General features: G+C 44.9%; 1 protein-coding gene across 1 annotated transcript in view; it reads left to right on the top strand.

Moving 5' to 3' along the window:
* The window catches only part of LOC115132117 (multiple epidermal growth factor-like domains protein 6), a 97,208-nt gene extending 83,566 nt beyond the window's left edge, over window positions 1-13,642 (top strand). The window contains exons 24-34 of the mRNA XM_029664379.2: window positions 5,095-5,223; window positions 5,477-5,605; window positions 7,678-7,809; window positions 8,072-8,200; window positions 8,447-8,575; window positions 8,756-8,884; window positions 9,232-9,360; window positions 9,445-9,573; window positions 9,766-9,894; window positions 10,127-10,255; window positions 12,232-13,642. Coding sequence (XP_029520239.2) covers window positions 5,095-5,223; window positions 5,477-5,605; window positions 7,678-7,809; window positions 8,072-8,200; window positions 8,447-8,575; window positions 8,756-8,884; window positions 9,232-9,360; window positions 9,445-9,573; window positions 9,766-9,894; window positions 10,127-10,255; window positions 12,232-12,308 — 1,370 coding nt within the window. The 3' untranslated portion in view covers window positions 12,309-13,642. The remainder of the gene's footprint in view (window positions 1-5,094; window positions 5,224-5,476; window positions 5,606-7,677; window positions 7,810-8,071; window positions 8,201-8,446; window positions 8,576-8,755; window positions 8,885-9,231; window positions 9,361-9,444; window positions 9,574-9,765; window positions 9,895-10,126; window positions 10,256-12,231) is intronic.
* Window positions 13,643-20,301: the final 6,659 nt, after the last annotated feature.

Here is a 20,301-nt window from a genome sequence, read left to right as displayed (position 1 = left end):
CCTGCGACGGTCGACGGTCTGGAACCTCCTGCGACGGTCCGCGGTCCAGAACCTCCTGCGAAGGTCCACGGTCCGGAACCTCCTGCGACAGTCGACGGTCTGGAACCTCCTGCGACGGTCCACGGTCAGGAACCTCCAGCGACGGTCCACGGTCCGGAACCTCCTGCGACGGTCCACGGTCCGGAACCTCCTGCGACGGTCGACGGTCTGGAACCTCCTGCGACGGTCCATCGTCTGGAACCTCCTGCGACGGTCCACGGTCTGAAACCTCCTGCGACGGTCGACGGTCTGGAACCTCCTGCGATGGTCCGCGGTCCAGAACCTCCTGCGAAGGTCCACGGTCCGGAACCTCCTGCGACGGTCCACGGTCCGGAACCTCCAGCGACGGTCTATGGTCAGGAACCTCCAGCGACGGTCCACGGTTCGGAACCTCCTGCGACGGTCCACGGTCTGGAACTTCCTGCGACGGTCCACGGTCCGGAACCTCCTGCGACGGTCCACGGTCTGGAACCTCCTGCGACGGTCCACGGTCAGGAACCTCCAGCGACGGTCCACGGTCCGGAACCTCCTGCGACGGTCCACGGTCCGGAACCTCCTGCGACAGTCAACGGTCTGGAACCTCCTGCGACGGTCGACGGTCTGGAACCTCCTGCGACGGTCCACGGTCAGGAACCTCCAGCGACGGTCCACGGTCCGGAACCTCCTGCGACGGTCCACGGTCCGGAACCTCCTGCGACAGTCGACGGTCTGGAACCTCCTGCGACGGTCCACGGTCAGGAACCTCCAGCGACGGTCCACGGTCCGGAACCTCCTGTGACGGTCCACGGTCCGGAACCTCCTGCGACGGTCGACGGTCTGGAACCTCCTGCGACGGTCCATGGTCTGGAACCTCCTGCGACGGTCCATGGTCTGAAACCTCCTGCGACGGTCCACGGTCTGGAACCTCCTGCGATGGTCCGCGGTCCAGAACCTCCTGCGAAGGTCCACGGTCCGGAACCTCCTGCGACGGTCCACGGTCCGGAACCTCCAGCGACGGTCTACGGTCAGGAACCTCCAGCGACGGTCCACGGTTCGGAACCTCCAGCGACGGTCCATGGTCCGGAACCTCCGTTGCAAAGCAATCCCTATTTGGCTTCCCCTGCCTGCTATTCGGTGGAGAGTGTGTGTGGTCCAAGTCTGGGTTTAATGGTATCTTTTCCAAGCTTAAAAATATAAACATTCACATGCAACACCATGTGTCAGACAAGGTTGAATACATTGGCCATGCTGTCAAGCCAGAATTACTTCTGTCACGTTCAAAACAACTGAAAACTCGGAACTGGGAAATCTCAGACTTCCGTGAGTTCAAAACAGGGAACTCGGAAAAAAACAAGCTCGGACTGGGAAAATACATTTTGAACGGTCTTCCAACTCGGAATTCCTTGTCGGGAACTCTGGCCTCTTTCTAGAGCTCCAACCTGAAGTTCACTGATGTCATAGTTCAACCTTGTTTTTTTCTGAGTTCCCAGTTGTCTTGAAAGCACCATCAATCTAAAGAGTGACAGACTTTGATGACAAGGATGACAAAACATGCCCACATGAAGGACCGCCGAGCCACAACTGTCTTGTATGCTGCTGCATAAGTGATGCAAGATGCCAAGGGGATACGTATACTGTAGCTAAGAAAGTAATACTAAGTGTATGTTGTGTAGTAAGATATTAGTAGCCCATGTGCTTCACCCTAATAATTTGGTCTCTTTCCTTCTCAGAACTTAGCCTTCTATTCTGACTTGGTGGTGCAAATCTAGCCTATAGCCTGTTTTAGAGAAATGTCATAATTTAATATTGTTAGAGCTTTTATTGTCTGCTTATATTCCCCCCCTTTATTTATTATTCGGTTCTGAGTTGGTGAACAAGGAAAATACTGTAAGAACAGCCCACGTTCTGAATTCTGTCGCAGTACATTTAAAAGTGCCAAACAAATACTTAAATTGACTACGTCCGTCTTAGCTCGCTCATTAATGTCTTAATCAAAATTACAGGTTGGCTCGTATCCGCTCATCGTTCCCTTATGCCACAGTTTGTACGTCTCAATTGGCAGTAGAAACCACATTTGTTTAAGCAAGTCAGCCATATCAGTGATGTTTCTTATAAAGGCAGTAAATGAGTTGTGTTGACTAGTGCCTTTGCTGGCATGCATCCCCACAAATAATGTTGAGCTTTCCTCACCAAGATTGACATGCTACAATCGACACTGGTCATGGAGATGGTGCTTTTTGGTACAGTTGAAAAGCCAGCATTTAAAGAAATGCTGCAGGAACTTGACAAACCGTTACCGTCGAGTAGATACTTTTCACAAACAGCTGTTCCCAATTTGTATGAGAAAGTGATGGAGGAAATTCTCCAAGCACTCAAGGACATACCCAATTTCTCTCTCACAAGAGATATGTGGTCTAGTGCAACCACGAACCCGTACATGAGCCTGACTGCTCATTACATCGCCAGTGATTGGCCTCTCAAGTCCCCCTGGGAAGACTTATGTGACAGCATCGTTAGTTAAGCCCATTCTACAACTTTAAATGGGAAAAATTCTCTCTCCAAACCCCACGACTCCAAGCTCACAAGAAATATAACAATGACGATGGGCAGTGTATTGCAGGACAAGTACAGAGCACTGGAACTACAGGGGCTTTTGTCAAAGGCCTCCCTTCTCGATCCCTGGTACAAAACCTGCAGGAGAGATTGCTTGGGGGACACGAAAGAAACTGGTGGCAGCACTTAGAGTCGGTGCTAGTAGTGCCGCTGCCATGACGGATGGGGATGGCTGTGCACCTCCCCCAGCTAAAATTAGGAATCTAGAGGATCTTCTTAAGAAGGAAATGGGCCCTCTAAGCTTAACTCCGCCACGCTTGACAGTGCGCTGTGACACCGAGATTTAAAAATATATATTTTATCTTTATTTAACCAGGCAAGTCAGTTAAGAACAAATTCTTATTTTCAATGACGGCCTAGGACCAGTGGGTTAACTGCCTGTTCAGGGGAAGAATGACAGATTTGTACCTTGTCAGCTCAGGGATTTGAACTTGCAACCTTCCGGTAACTAGTCCAACACTCCAACCACTAGGCTACCCTGCCACCCCAATGATGAGGTAATGCACTATTTGAAAGAGGAGGTACTGGACGCATCAGATGACCCTCTGTCATGGTGGCGGGATAACCACTCTAGCTTTCCTTTCTTGGCTCAACTTCAAATCAAATGTATTTGTCACATACACATGGTTAGCAGATGTTAAAGCGAGTGTAGCGAAAAATGCTTGTGCTTCTAGTTCCGACAATGCAGTAATAACCAACGAGTAATCTAACCTAAGAATTCCAAAACTACTACCTTAGTAGTGTAAAGGGATAAAGAATATGTACATAAAGATATATGAATGAGTGATGGTACAGAACGGCATAGGCAAGATGCAGTAGATGGTATCGAGTACAGTATATACATATGAGATGAGTAATTTAGGGTATGTAAACAAAGTGGCATAGTTTAAAGTGGCTAGTGATACATGTATTACATAAAGATATATGATACAGTATATACATATACATATGAGATGAATAATGTAGGGTATGTAAACATTATATTAAGTAGCATTGTTTAAAGTGGCTAGTGATATATTTTACATCAATTTCCATCAATTCCCATTATTAAGGTGGCTGGAGTTGAGTCAGTGTGTTGGCAACAGCCACTCAATGTTTGTGGTGGCTGTTTAACAGTCTGATGGCCCTGAGATAGAAGCTGTTTTTCAGTCTCTCGGTCCCAGCTTTGATGCACCTGTACTGACCGGGTGAACAGGCAGTGGTTCGGGTGGTTGTTGACCTTGATGATCTTTATGGCCTTCCTGTGACATCGGGTGGTGTAGGTGTCCTGGAGGGCAGGTAGTTTGCCCAAGAAGTCCATGTGCATTTGCGCAACCAAATCCGGACGTGATTGGGAGTTCCATAGGGTGGCACACAATTGGCCCAGCGTCGTACGGGTTTGGCCAGGGTAGGCCATCATTGTAAGTAAGAATTTGTTCTTAAACTGACTTCCCTAGTTAAATAAAGGTTAAATAAAAAAATATTTAAAAAAATAGCACCGCGCCAGAGAAAGTGTTCAGCACAGCAGGGAACATCTCTGTCCATTCTTCACTGAACCCCGATAAAGTAAACATGCTGGAGTTTCTTGCTCGGAAACCTCAAGGAGGAGGAAGACTTAAAACTCCTAGCCTAACTTTAGTGTGTGCCATAGGCCTTCTACAACTGACTGTAGCCTAACAATAGACAATAGCGTTGTGAGTGCATGGCACATCTTTCTTTTTACAATTTGTTTATGAGAGATAATAGGCCCTAGTGCCTTTTTTATAGCTTAAACTTTGAGTGCAGTAGCCTACCATAGCCCTCTTTTTGCTCTTTCATTCAACATTAACAAAGTAGAAAAAAATATACTACATTTTTTTAAAGGTTTAGGGCTATAATTATTTGCACTCCCTTGCTCTGTTTCTCTAAAATATATTTTCTATTATTATTTTGAAGTGTTAGCCTATGCTAACGCCTAAGTACAGGTACTTTTTGTTGCAATGCTAATGTCTTCTTATCACCCCAGTAAACATGCACACTTTTGGCCGACGTATCAAAATCTTTAGGTAATATGTCGTTCAGAGAGCGTTTGCACATTGGGAAGACGTCGCCGAGACATCAGATAGACAGAATAGTCTTGACAATATGCCTAAACTGCATCTTCCCGAAGTATCCTGTATACATCGTGCCTATGTTGTGCAGATCGACGTGTGCTATCTGTACATTGCTTTCTGGTGCTTTTTAATTTTTTCAATCAATACAATTCACATTTTTAAACAGTGAATGTGTTTGTGTATGCTTAATCCCAACAGCAACAACAGCATAATAGATCGTCTTTGATAATGGTGATGGTGGTAGTAGCCTATAGAAAGATTTTGTCTCCAAGCCAAGGAGTAAGAGCTACGTCCAGCAGTTCAATATGAGAAGCAGCAGTGCAGAGGAGCATAAGCACTTTGACAGCAGTTCAATGTGTTTTTGTTTTATGTGCACTTGTGTCCTGAACAGCGTGTGAGGCTGGCCTGTTTGGCCCAGGGTGTGAGGAGCGGTGTCGATGTAACCATGGGGATATGTGTGACCAAGTCAGCGGTGTGTGTGTGTGTCCTCCTGGTTGGAGGGGACCCAAGTGTGACAGAGGTAAGGCCAGAGTGCTGATCTAGGATCAGTCTTGCCTTTTAGATCATAATGAATAAGATTACATGGACAAGGGGACACCTGATCATACATCAGCAAACCTACTCAGAGGCGCTTTATGAATACAGGTCCTGACATTTAGTCAAATATGAATGCATAGTAACTATTTATTACAAGGACCTGTATGTACTGTAAATCACAACAGACTGTATGCATTGACTTCATTGAACATGTGTGATTTCCCCGTTCACCACAGCCTGTTTACCTGGCTCCTATGGGAATGACTGTCTGAGCGACTGTAACTGTCCCCACGGTACTTCCTGTAACCATGTGTCTGGCAAATGTGGCTGTCCCCCTGGATTCACTGGCAATGGCTGTGAGCAAAGTGAGTGACTTCGGGAAGCTGAAGGAGAGTGAAGATGTATTGTACTGTTTCACTTGTTTTGTGTTGCATTGAGCAAAATAACAGACTCTGCAATGACACATGCAACCTAACAAGTTAGCATTCGTTCGGTGATAGATTGTGGTGTGTCATAGTGTAAGTGCCCGTAGAGGGAGCTCTGGTCTAGCCTAGAAGCTAGAGCCAGAGGGATAAGAGAATAGAGTAATCGAGAACTGAATGCTATGGCCATGTTTGAATAGTTCAGAAATGTATCCTTGGTTCTTGAGGTAAGCACAGATCTAGTATGCTTTCACCATCAACAATCCAACCATTGCAGATCCATGATAACCTCAAGGAAATTAGGAAGGAAGGATGCATTTCTGAAGTATTCGAACAGGGCCCATGAGGTAGATATGCATTGTATGTAATGGTGGTTCTGCATGAAATGACAGTAAATATACATGTTTTCTTATTACCGCTACAGTAGGCATAAAGAACATTTGGAAAGTACTCAGATCCCTTGACCTTTTCCACATTTTGTCACGTTACAGCATTATTCTAAAATTAACTAAATTGACATTTTTCTTCATCAGTCTACACAATACCCCAAAATGACAAAGCGAAAACAGGTTTTTAGAAACGTTTGCACATTTATTAAAAATAAAAAACAGAAATACATTATTTACATAAGTATTCAGAACCTTTGCCATGAAATTGAGCTCAGGTGCAACCTGTTTCCATGGATCATCCTTGAGATGTTTCTACAACTTGATTGGAGTCTACCTGTGGTAAATTCAATTGACTTGACATGATTTGGAAAGGCACACACCTGTCTATATAAGGTCTCACAGTTGACAGTTCATGTGAGAGCAAAAACCAAGCCATGAGGTCGAAGGACTTGTCCGTAGAGATCCGAGACAGGATTGTGTCGAGGCGCAGATCTGGGGAATGGTAATAAATTTCTGAAGCTTTGAAGGTCCCCAAGAGCACAGAGGCCTCCATTCTTAAATGGAAGAAGTTTGGAACCACGAAGACTCTTCCTAGAACTGGCCGCCTGGACAAACTGAGCAATCGGGGAAGAGGGCCTTGGTCAGGGAGGTGACCAAGAACCCGATGGTCACTCTGACAGAGCTCCAGAGTCCCTCTGTGTAGATGGGAGAACCTTCCAGAAGGACAACCATCTCTGCAGTACTCCAACAATCAGGTATCTATGGTAGACTGGGCAGACAGAAGCCACTCCTCAGTTAAAGGCACAGCCCACTTGGAATTTGACAAAATGCACCTAAAGGACTCTCAGACCATGAGAAACAAGATTCTCTGGTCTGATGAAACCAAGACAGAACTCTTTGGCCTGAATGCCAAGAGTCACATCTGGAGGAAACCTGGGACCATCTCTACGGTAAAGCACTGTGTTGGCAGCATCATGCTGTGGGGATGCTTTTCAGCAGCAGGGACTGGGAGACTAGTCAGGATTGAGGCAAAGATGAATGGAGCAAAGTACAGAGATATCCTTGATAACCTGCTCCAGAGTGCTCAGGACCTCAGACTGGGGCGAAGGTTCACCTTCCAACAGGTCAACGACCCTAAGCACACAGCTAAGACAACGCAGGAGTGGCTTGGGGACAAGTCTCAGAATGTCCTTGAGTGGCCCACCGGAGCCCGGACCCACCAGAGCCCGGACTTGAACCCTATCGAACATCTCTGGAGAAACCTGAAAAAGGCTGTGGAACAACGCTCCCCGTCCAACCCGCTTGAGAGGATCTTCAGAGAAGAATTGCAGAAACTCCCAAAATACAGATGTGCCAAACTTGTAGCATCAACCCCAAGAAGACTCAATGTCGTAATCACTCCCGAAGGTGCTTCATTTTTAATACAATCACTAACATTTCTAAAATCATGATTTTGTATTGTCATTGTGGGGTAGATTGATGAGAAGAAAAAACAATTGAATCCATTTAGAATAAGGCTGTAACGTAACAAAATGTGGAAAACGTCAAGGGTTCTGAATACTTTCCGAATGCACTGTACCTTTGTTGTATGGGACTTGATGTGTGTGTTGTGTGTTTCTCTGCCAGCATGCCAACCTGGCACATATGGGCTGAACTGTAACCAGGTGTGCCAGTGCTCTGGCACCAACCAGCTGTGCCACCCTGTCACCGGCTTCTGCTTCTGCGCCCCGGGTTACCATGGCAACAACTGTGATCAAGGCAACCACCCCACACACATGCACCGACCGCCACACACTTCCTTAACCAATGTCACGAAGGAATTCCACTGTTGAAAGTTTGTTAGCTTACAATAGTCATAGTTAGATTCAGGGGTTTTTCCACAATGTGACCTGATCAGGAAAAACTCTTGGCCCTAGTTATGACATCAGCTGATCAGAACAAAACGTTGCTCTTACCAGTAGGAAATGTGTTAACCATAATAACTACCACAACTAGGTCCTGTGTGTGTTTGCCTTGACAGAGTGTGACATGGGACGGTATGGCCCAAACTGTGAACGCCCGTGCCAGTGTCTGAATGCCGGTGTGTGCCAGACCACCACGGGCACCTGTCAGTGCCCATCGGGGTACATCGGAGCAGACTGCAACACCAGTGAGTGCCAACGTGTGCCAGGGGAATGGGCATATCCATAGGGTATTGACAGAAGGAGGGGAGGAGTGGACATTCACATATAATACAATGATATTTACATAGTATTTAGTTCAACATTAGAAAGTAAAATGGTAATTGCATAAAATGGCAATTGCATGTATTTTTGATCCTATAACACAAGCAGTACCATATAACATTTGGTATGGTCTCCTCTCTTTCCCCTATCTTTTCCTATGGTTCTACCAGCATGCCCATCAGGGCGCTATGGGCAGGACTGTGCCAGGGTGGCCCTGTGTGGCGAGGGGGCACGAAGTGACCCAGAGACGGGCAGGTGTGTGTGCAAGGCGGGCCAGCGGGGAGAAGACTGCAGACAGGGTAACACGCACACATATTTCTGTTTATTCTTGCTCCACAATGAGTGTAATCAATGTAATAAACCACCCCGTCAAGTTTTATTGACATTCTATAGTGTGTGTGTGTGTGTGTGTGTGTGTGTGTGTGTGTGTGTGTGTGTGTGTGTGTGTGTGTGTGTGTGTGTGTGTGTGTGTGTGTCAGATTGTGCCCAGGGCTGGTATGGGGAAGACTGTGGCCAGCACTGTAACTGCAGTAACGGTGGTGTGTGTGAACTGGTCTCTGGAGGCTGTACCTGCGGACTAGGCTGGACCGGACCCAGTTGTGATACAGGTGACCTGACTATACATACTATTTTTAATCTTTCAATGTCTTTGCTTATTTGCTTAATCCAACCTGGAGTGCCAGGTAGGTGATGTTTGCAGAGACACTTATATTGTTTCAATTGCATCAGACAAGCTCAATCAAGCACACACACAGTGTTATTCAAATAGTATTTCAACCCCTGTCGTGACAACCATGTCAACAGCTCACATTTCACATTTTCCTCATTGTGTTGTTTTGTGAATTTGATGTGAAGACTCCATTTGAGTGCCCCTGATATCATGAGCCCGTGACACCATTCCATTGCTTACCCATGACAAGGTGTTGTATGTGTTTTCTGTTGCTTGGTCATTCAGAGTGCCCATCGGGGAGTTACGGAGCCAACTGCAAATTGCAGTGTGATTGTCATAACAACGGGACGTGTGACAGAGTGACGGGAGAGTGCCAGTGTGACCCGGGATACTATGGTCACCTGTGTGAACATGGTGAGGCAGGGCCATTCAGTCTGTCTTATGTTCTGTTGTTCCTATGTCCTGTTTGATGTTCTGAAGTTCTAATGTTCTGTCTAGCCTGCCCTGCTGGTTTCCATGGCCACCGCTGTCAACGCCAGTGTAAGTGCCGAGGCCTCGCCCCCTGTGACCCAAGCACAGGGCACTGTCTCTGCCCTACTGGTTACCATGGATACCACTGTGAGAAAGGTGAAAAGCAGTTTAACAGTCAGAAATAAGGATTAGGCTGAGATTTAGTAGATACAATTGCTGATAAAATGGGACTGTTACATTCCCCAGTCATAGTCTTTTACCTGCAATGCTGAAGGATGGGGATTACTTTTCATTCTCATATCCATGTGTGCCATGAATGCTCCCCCTCCATCTCATTCCCGGTTACAGAGTGTGAGCAGCGTCGTTTCGGGGTGGGCTGCAACCAGTCATGTGACTGCGAGGGGGACACCCCATGTGACCCCATGACCGGCCACTGTCTGTGCCCCACAGGAAAGATGGGAACGCGCTGTGACACAAGTAGTTGTTTGTTTCTTTTTATCTAATATTGAAGTAGTGTGATTTATCAACATTTTTCAAATGACTATGGGGTGGCTCCTAACATCCACTTAAGTCAAATGATCACTGAGTCTCCCATTTAACATCAATGCAGTTTGACTTAAAGTCAATGTAAGGATTCAAACATGCCAAACAACACTACAATTTAAAAGTGTTGTCGCACTTCTTGTTTCCCTGTCTGGGTTGTGTCCAGATTGTCCAGTGAACCACTACGGCCCGGACTGTTCTGAGAGCTGTGAGTGTAGGAACGGGGCACGGTGTGATCCACGGAACGGCCGCTGCACCTGTCTACAGGGCTGGATAGGACCCACCTGTCAGGAAGGTACGTGTATTAATAAGGTGACAGGACAGAGCAGGCACAGATGTGGCAGAGCATTATGGGTACTGTAGTACATGCTACACTAAGAACTGCATGACTAGGATAAATATCCCACTGATTAAGGCGCTATACAAAAACACACGCTATACAAAAACACACAGAGATATTTCAGATAAAAATCAAGCAGATGGCAATACAATATATGAACAGTGGTGTAAAGTACTTTTAAGTAGATAAAAAAACATGAGCTGGCGAACACCCAGTATAATAGTTTGTTTGGAGGTGCTGACTATTGGCAAATAAACTATAAACTATCAAAATAAAGTCGCACACTCCATGTGTAATCTCCCAGCAATTTAATTGGTAAATACCCACTAAATTGCTGGGAGATTACACATGGAGTGTGCGACTTTCTTTATTTTGATAGTGTAAAGTACTTAAGTAAAAATATTTGAAAATACTTCTTGGGGGTATCTGTATTTTTGACAACTTTTACTTCACTACATTCCTAAAGAAAATGATATACTTTTTACTCAACACATTTACCCTGACACCCAAAATACTCATTACATTTTGAATGCTTAGCAGTACAGGAAAATTGTCTAATTCACACACTTATCAAGAGAACATCAGTGGTCATCCCTATTGCCTCTGATCTGGTAGACTCACTAAACACATGCTTCGTTTGTAGATTATGTCTGAGCCCTTGGCCATCCTCAAAAAAAATGTGGTTTGCTCAATATAAGACATTTTAAATTATTTATACTTTTACTTTTGATACTTAAGTATATTTTAGCAAATACATTTACTTTCGATACTTAAATATATTTAAAACCAAATAGTTTTAGACTTTTACTCAAGTAGCATTCTACTGGGTGACTTTCACTATTACTTGAGTCATTTCCTATTAATAACCTCGACAGGATAGGTGTCCCTATACCAGGACGGTTAAGCTAACGTGTACTAATGTGATTAGCATGACAGTTGTAAGAAACAGCAAACTTTCCAGGACATAGACATGTCTTATATGGGCAGAAAACTTAAATTCGTGTTAATCTAACTGCACTGTCCAATTTACAGTAGCTATTACTGTGAAAAAAAGATCATGCTATTGTTTGAGGAGACTGCACAACAACAAAAAACATTTATCACGGCAACTGGTTTGATACATTCACCTCTGAAGGTAAATAATGTACTTACATTCAGTAATTTTGCTCTGATTTGTCATCCTGAGTGTGATGTGGGGTGGGAATTCTATGTTTTGTTTTCTATGTTTCTTTATTTCTATGTTTTGGCCGGGTATGGTTCTCAATCAGGGACAGCTGTCTATCGTTGTCTCTGATTGGGAATCATACTTACGTAGCCCTTGTTTCCCTCCTTTCAGTGTGGGTAGTTGACTTTTGTTAGTGGCACTATAGCCCTGTAAGCTTCATGGTTGTTTCTTCGTTTGTTGGCGACATTTTAAATAAAAGGAAAATGTACGCTTACCACGCTGCACTTTGGTCTTCCTTCAACGACAGCCGTGACACTGAGGGTCCCAGAGATAAAATGTAGCATCCCTTTGATTGATAAAATACATTTTTGTATTCAAATGTAGGAACTGGGTTTATTTCATTGTATTATCTTTTACCAGATCTAATGTGTTATATTCTCCTACTATTAATTTCACATTTCAACTAACTTTAAAGTGTTTCCTTTCAAATGGTATCAATAATTTGAATATCCTTGCTTCAGGTCCTGAGCTACAGGGAGTTAGATTTTAGGCATGTCATTTTAGGCGAAAATTGGAAAAAAAGGTACGATCCTTAGGTATCTTTACTTTTACTCAAGTATGACAATTGGGTACTTTTTCCACTACTGTAAATGAAGAAAAGAACATAAAAGATGACATTTTTAAAATGATAGTGAAAGCAGTTTCATAAGAATTCAGTCTAAAGAAAAGAACGCTCTTTCTTCTCTTTCTGTCTTCTCGTCTGCAGGAGGGTCCTCACGTCTCCACAGCAGTCCCAACAGAAACCAAGAAAATAAGCACTCACACACTCCTGTTCCAGTATAGCACCCCCTACTGACTGACCCCCAGCTGGGGCTTACTGGTCACCTCTAGAGGCCACCGAGTTCGAAATTGAACTGACACACTCAAAACAATAAACTGTTTATACAGAGATGGGAGTGCAATGGCATGGACTTGATGAACTAAATACCAGTAGGTGTCAACAGATAATTTGCACCGAGACATTCTATTGGTGTCAGCGCCGGGACCTATGAACTGGTAGATGCCATTTATGGAGTTGTCTAATCGCAGACATTGATGAAACAATGGAGTTCACATAACACACTACACTTGACGTCATAGGATTGATTATTCTACACTTCACGCTACGGGGTTGACTCTGCTACATTTTGCTTGACGAGGTTGACTCTCCTACTCTTCACGTTACAGGGTTGACTCTGCTGCACTTCACGCTACGGGGTTAACTCTGTTACACTTCACGCTACCGGGTTGACTCTGCTACACTTCACGCTACGGGGTTGACGCTGCTACACTTCACACTACGGGGTTGACACTGCTACACTTCACGCTACGGGATTGACGCTGCTACACTTCACGCTACGGGATTGACGCTGCTACACTTCACGCTACGGGATTGACGCTGCTACACTTCACGCTACGGGATTGACGCTGCTACACTTCACGCTACGGGATTGACGCTGCTACACTTCACACTGCGGGGTTGACGCTGCTACACTTCATGCTACGGGGTTGACGCTGCTACACCTCACGCTATGGGGTTGCCACTGTTACACTTTATGCTACGGGGTTGACGCTGCTACACTTCACGCTACGGGGTTGACGCTGCTACACTTCACGCTACGGGGTTGACTCTGCTACACTTCACGCTATGGGATGGACACTGCTACACTTCACGCTACGGGGTTGACTCTGCTACACTTCACGCTACAGGGTTGACGCTGCTACACTTCACGCTACGGGGTTGACGCTGCTACACTTCACACTACGGGGTTGACACTGCTACACTTCACGCTACTGGATTGACTCTGCTACACTTCACGCTACAGGGTTGACGCTGCTACACTTCACGCTACGGGGTTGACGCTGCTACACTTCACGCTACGGGGTTTTGACGCTGCTACACTTCACGCTACGGGGTTGACGCTGCTACACTTCACGCTACGGGGTTGAAGCTGCTACACTTCACGCTACGGGGTTGACGCTGCTACACTTCACACTACGGGGGTTGACGCTGCTACACTTCACGCTACGGGGTTGACTCTGCTACACTTCACGCTACAGGGTTGACGCTGCTACACTTCACGCTACGGGGTTGACGCTGCTACACTTCACGCTATGGGGTTGACTCTGCTACACTTCACGCGGGGTTGACTGGGGTTGACGCTGCTACACTTCACGCTACGGGGGACGCTGCTACACTTGACGGGGTTGACGCTGCTACACTTCACGCTACGGGGGGACTCTGCTACACTTCACGCTGACACTGCTACACTTCACGCCACGGGTTGACTCTGCTACACTTCACGCTACAGGGTTGACGCTGCTACACTTCACGCCACGGGGTTGACGCTGCTACACTTACACTTCACGCTTCACGGGGTTGAAGCTGCTACACTTCACGCTACGGGGTTGACGCGCTACACTTCACGCGGGTTTTGACACTTCACGCTACGGGGTTGACTCTGCTACACTTCACGCTACGGGGTTGACGCTGCTACACTTCACGCTACGGGGTTGACGCTGCTACACTTCACGCTACGGGGTTGAAGCTGCTACACTTCACGCTACGGGGTTGACTCTGCTACACTTCACGCTACAGGGTTGACGCTGCTACACTTCACGCTACGGGGTTGACGCTGCTACACTTCACGCTACGGGGTTGAAGCTGCTACACTTCACGCTACGGGGTTGACGCTGCTACACTTCACGCTACGGGGTTGACGCTGCTACACTTCACGCTACGGGGTTGACACTGCTACACTTTATGTGACTGGGTTGACTCTTCTATACTTTTTGTTATGGGGTTGACTCTGCTATACTTCATGTTATGTGGTCGACTCTCAAAAGGTACTCAAGAGTTACCAGACACTGGTACACATTTTCTAGTTTACCCTGTATAAGAGGACATTTCTGGGTCAAATTCCAAAAAGGACAAAGTTATGCAGAGGTTTGCGGCATTATTTACTGTAAAATTCAGTTAAGTTGTTGACAATCATGTACCATGCTTAACTGTGTGTATTTGTCTGTACATTGCATGTATGTAAATGTGTTCACGTCTACAATAAAATAATGTTGTACTTATACTCTCACGATATGATAGTACCTCTTTGGAAGGAGGTTTTCACATTGAGATTTGCTTTTTGTTTATAAAATATGTTGTACTTCGGAGTAATATCATTGAAGTTGTAGTCCTGCTCATTGGCTTCTCCAAAAACAATAGTTTACACACATGATCCATTTGTTCTCTTTGCTGCCACCGTTGCACTATACAGACTCCTATGACACAGTTGATTTAACGATAAGAAACAATTCAGGATAAAGTTCATCTGAATGAAATGTTCTCCAGTATTTAGAAAGTCTGCACCCAGTATTGATGATGTGCACAGTCATACACACTGGTCAATAGGCTTTAGTCCATCACCCTTATACTCTATTTTACCAGGCAAGTCAGTTAAGAACAAATTCTTATTTTCAATGACGGCCTAGATATAGTGGGTTAACTGCCTTGTTCAGGGGTAGAATGACAGATTTACCTTGTCAGCTAGGGGATTCAATCTTGCAACCTTTCGGTTACTAGTCCAACACTCTAACCACTAGGCTACCTGCCACCCCAAGTAAGCTACAGCTCCTCTGTCACGTTCGTTGTACGGAGGAGACCAAGGCGCAGCGTAAGATGAATACATACTTTAATGAAGACGAAGAACACTTAACAAACTATACAACAAAACAAACGTGACACTATACTATAAATGTGTATACACATGCAACTAGACATAGACAATAACCCACGAAATAGTCAAAGAAGACTGCTGCCAATTACCTTCAGAGGTCACATCATTAGTTAAACTAAGTCCACCTGTGTGCAATCTAAGTGTCACATGATCTGTCACATGATCTCATTATATATACACCTGTTCTGAAAGGCCCCAGAGTCTGAAACACCACTAAGCAAGGGACACCACCAAGCAAGCTTTAATCCGAGAGGCAACAAAGAGACCAAAGATAACGCTGAAGGAGCTGCAAAGCTCCACAGCGGAGATTGAAGTTTCTGTCCATAGGACCACTTTAAGCCATACACCCAACAGAGCTGGGCTTTACGGAAGAGTGACTGAAAGAAAAAAAAGCAAACATGTTTGTTGTTCGCCAAAAGGCATGTGGGAGACTCCCCAAACATGTGGAAGAAGGTACTCTGGTCAGATTGAGCTTTATGGCCATCAAGGAAAACGCTATGTCTGGCGTAAACCCAACACCTCTCATCACCCTGAGAACACCATCCCTGCAGTGAAGCCATGTGGTGGCAGCATCATGCTGTGGGGATGTGTTTCATCGGCAGGGACTGGGAAACTGGTCAGAATTTAAAGAATGATGGATGGCGCTAAATACAGGGAAATTCTTGAGGGAAACCTGTTTCCGCCTTCCAGAGATTTGATACTAGGATGGAGATTCACCTTCCAGCAGGACAATGACCCTAAGCATACCGATAAAGCACCACTCGTGTGGTTTAAGGGGCTGTAGTCAATGAATAGCATTCTCATGTTGGTGTTTCTTTTGTCCAGTAGGGAAAGGGCAGTGTGGAGTGCAATAGAGATTGCATCATCTGTGGATCTGTTAGGGCAGTATGCAAATTGGAGTGGGTCTAGGGTTTCTGGGATAATGGTTTTGATGTGAGCCATAACCAGCCTTTCAAAGCACTTCATTGCTACAGACGTGAGTGCTACAGGTCGGTAGTCATTTAAGCAGGTTACCTTGGTGTTCTTGGGCACAGGGGCTATGGTGGTCTGCTTGAAACATGTTGGTATTACAGACTCTGTCAGGGCAGGTTGAAAATGTCAGTGAAGACACTTGCCAGTTGGTCAGCGCATGCTTGGAGTACACATCCTGGTAATCCATCTGGCCCTGCAGCCTTGTAAATGTTGACCTGTTTGAAGGCCTTACTCACATTGGCTAAGGAGGGAGTGATCACACAGTCGTCCAGAACATCTGATGCTTTCATGCATGCTTCTGTGTTGCTTGCTTCGAGGCAAGCATAGAAGTGATTTAGCTTGTCTGGTAGGCTCGTGTCACTGGGCAGCTCGCGGCTGTGCTTCCCTTTGTAGTCTGTAGTAGTTTGCAAGCCCTGCCACTTCTGGCCAGCGTCGGACCCGGTGTAGTAGGATGCAATCTTAGTCCTGTATTGACGCTTTGCCTGTTTGATGGTTTGTCGGAGGGCATAGCGGGATGTCTGGAAAGCAGTAGCTCTGCCCTTTAACATTTACATGTTATATAATCCTCCTACATCTTTATTGCTGTGAAAACACATGAACGTGTGTGATAGGCTAAAACATGGGATTTTGTCATATGTGAAAACGTGCTTTTTTAAATTTAGTAGCTAGTAGCCTGCCTTGTCAAGGATGCATCATGCCATATTGAGTGGGACACTACACTTTACAGATCTAGTGGAACAAAAGTAAACCTTGAATTTGGAGGTTTAAAATATCCTTCTGGTGGCCAAGTTGACCTGTTTTAAGAAATACCATTGATTGGTGGCTACAAAGTCTAAGATCTTTGTAAATAAGATGATACAGAATTTGGTACAGGAACTAGTCACTGTCAGCTGGTGAAGTTAGCATAGGGTTACTAACGTATTTGATGGGACCATAGGGCTAACGTGTGCCAGGTTATTTGATGGGACCATAGGGCTAACGTGTGCCAGGTTATCTGATGGGACCATAGGGCTAACGTGTGCCAGGTTAGTTGATGGGACCATAGGGCTAACGTGTGCCAGGTTATTTGATGGGACCATAGGGCTAACGTGTGCCAGGTTATCTGATGGGACCATAGGGCTAACGTGTGCCAGGTTATTTGATGGGACCATAGGGCTAACATGTTCCAGGTTATCTGATGGGACCACATACAGTGTAGGGTTCTATCATGTGCAAGTACCTCAACGATTTTAATTGGCTGATGCCCATTTTGAGGTTCGAAAGTATGGCCCTCTAGTATTAAATTACAATTACATTGTTTACAACCAATGGAGTTAAACAAGATTTGGGGGTTCTGATTAGGTACAACAGTTGAACTAAGCTCATGAGGCATTTAGTTATATTCTTCAATAATCAATTACTATATATAATTAATTTAAAAATCAAAAAATGGATGTACCAATCACAGACTGCAACTTTAATCTACATAATTTGGGCATGTCTCAAATTAGTTTCAAATTAAATTATAATTTAATTAAACACAAAAAATACAATGTTATAACAACTCTTCAAATGTACTGGTGAGCTGTGGAAATAATTTCATTTTTGATGAAGAACAATTCATTTAATTATTATGAAGAACAATAATAACTATTCATTCATTCATTCTCCTCATATAGCAGTTATACTGCTGACACCAGCTGGCTAAAGATCTGAATTGTGGACCTGTGAACTTTTCTGTGTTTGGTATCTCTTGTGCCTATGTCAGAGGACATTATGTAGTATTTATTCACGAGTGATTAATAAAGAAGTTAAACTGATTCTGTTCTGTACAGCGTGATCCTGTACTACTCCAGTGGCACATTGTATAGATTGTAATTTACCAGCTCTTACAAAGGGAATAATGTTTTGGGTATGATACTGGGATGATACTCTCCTGGATAAACCATGCTATATATGAGTTATTTATTAGTATTTGGACTGAAATAATGAAAAAAAGGGATGGTTTGGCGTCCAGTCCCAGCACACATGACGATGCAATCAGAGGACTCTTGTGGGGGGAGGCGGGCTGATTGTAATTGAAACTCATCACCGTTTGAAGTCCATTCCCGCCGAGATCTCTGCCCACCAGCCAGCACTGGATGTAATACCTCTAAACGGCTGTGACGCAAAAGAAGAATGCCCTGGTACAAATGCACAAATGCATGACCCTCCTCCGCCACCTAGTGGATAAAGCAAAAGATATGGTGCAAAAAAAAGGCTGAAAATGCATTTGTGTTGTGTCGGTAAGTAGTCTTCACTCCTACAATACAGTTGAGAAAGAGGCGAGAGGAGATAGGGTGCAAGGTATCAATGAATTGAGATAAATCCCTTTGTGTCACTCTACTTGTAGTTCAGAACAATAACAGTAGAGGGCAGCAGAGGAACATGGTCAGAGCAGACTTGAAAATCAATTAATTTTTTTATTTTTTATTTCACCTTTATTTAACCAGGTAGGCTAGTTGAGAACAAGTTCTCATTTGCAACTGCGACCTGGCCAAGATAAAGCATAGCAGTGTGAACAGACAACACAGAGTTACACATGGAGTAAACAATTAACAAGTCAATTACACAGTAGAAAAAAAGGGGAGTCTATATACATTGTGTGCAAAAGGCATGAGGAGGTAGGCGAATAATTACAATTTGGCAGATTTAGCAATTTTGCAATTTTGAAGATTAACACTGGAGTGATAAATGATCAGATGGTCAAAACCTCTGAGATAATAACTCTCCATTCAACAGCTGGGTTTATGAAAAACAGTAAATTCTTGTTTAAAATTGTGCCAATAATTCCATAGTACCATACCATCACTGTCATAGTCAAATATAAATTACGGATACAAATGTCTATTTTATAGTGGTGTTATTTCAGCCAACATGTACTCAATATAGTTAGAAAAACATCAGTCTGGAAAATCACCAGGAATTTAGCTACTAAATCAGCACTTTTTACATCACCAATTCCACCCCTGGCCATTCAGTCATTTTACACAGTTTGATATTCGTTTAATTTCCATAATGTGCAAGTTTGGCTCACACAATTAATAATAACATGTCTACAAACAATGAGGTTTGAGGTCAATCTAGTTGATTATCTGGAGCAAAACACCAGTCTCAACGTCAACAGTGAAGAGGCGACTCCGGGATGCTGGCCTTCTAGGCAGAGTTACAAAGAAAAATCCATATCTCAGACTGGCCAATGAAAAGAAAAGATTAAGATGGGCAAAAGAACACATACACTGGACAGAGGAACTCTGCCTAGAAGGCCAGCATCCCGGAGTTGCCTCTTCACTGTTGACGTTGAGACTGGTGTTTTGCGGGTATTATTTTTATTTTATTTGATTTTTTACCCCCTTTTCTCCCCAATTTTGTGGTATCCAATTGTTAGTAATTACTATCTTGTCTCAGCACTACAACTCCTGTACGGGCTCGAGAGAGACGAAGGTCGAAAGCCGTGCGTCCTCCGAAACACAACCCAACCAAGCCGCACTGCTTCTTAACACAGCGCCCATCCAACCCGGAAGCCAGCTGCACCAATGTGCCGGAGGAAACACCATGCAGAGTTCCGACCTTGGTGCATGCACTGCGCCCGGCCCGCCACAGGAGTTGCTGGTGCGCAATGAGACATATCCCTACCGGCCAAGCCCTCCCTAGCCCCGACGACGCTAGGCCAATTGTGCGTCGCCCCACAGACCTCCCGGTCACGGCCGGCTGCGACAGAGCCTGGGAGCGAACTCAGAGTCTCTGGTGGCACAGCTAGCGCTGCGATGCAGTGCCCTAGACCACTGCTCCACCCTGGAGACCCGCGGGTACTATTTAATGAAGCTGCCAGTTGAAGACTTGTGAGGCGTCTGTTTCTCAAAATAGACAATCTAATGTACTGCCCTCTTGCTCAGTTGTGCACCGGGGCCTCCCACTCCTTTTTCTATTCTGGTTAGAGCCCGTTTGTGCTGTTCTGTGAATGGAGAAGTACACAGTGTTGTACGAGTTTCCAGCTACAATAGTCATTTACAAAATTAACATTGTCTACAATGTATTTCTGATCAATTTGATGTTATTTTAATGGACAAAAATAT

Source organism: Oncorhynchus nerka, linkage group LG7, assembly GCF_034236695.1.
Source record: "Oncorhynchus nerka isolate Pitt River linkage group LG7, Oner_Uvic_2.0, whole genome shotgun sequence".
NCBI lineage: Eukaryota > Metazoa > Chordata > Actinopteri > Salmoniformes > Salmonidae > Oncorhynchus > Oncorhynchus nerka.
Note: the sequence above shows the minus strand (reverse complement) of the source record. Positions and strands in the feature narration are given on the sequence as shown.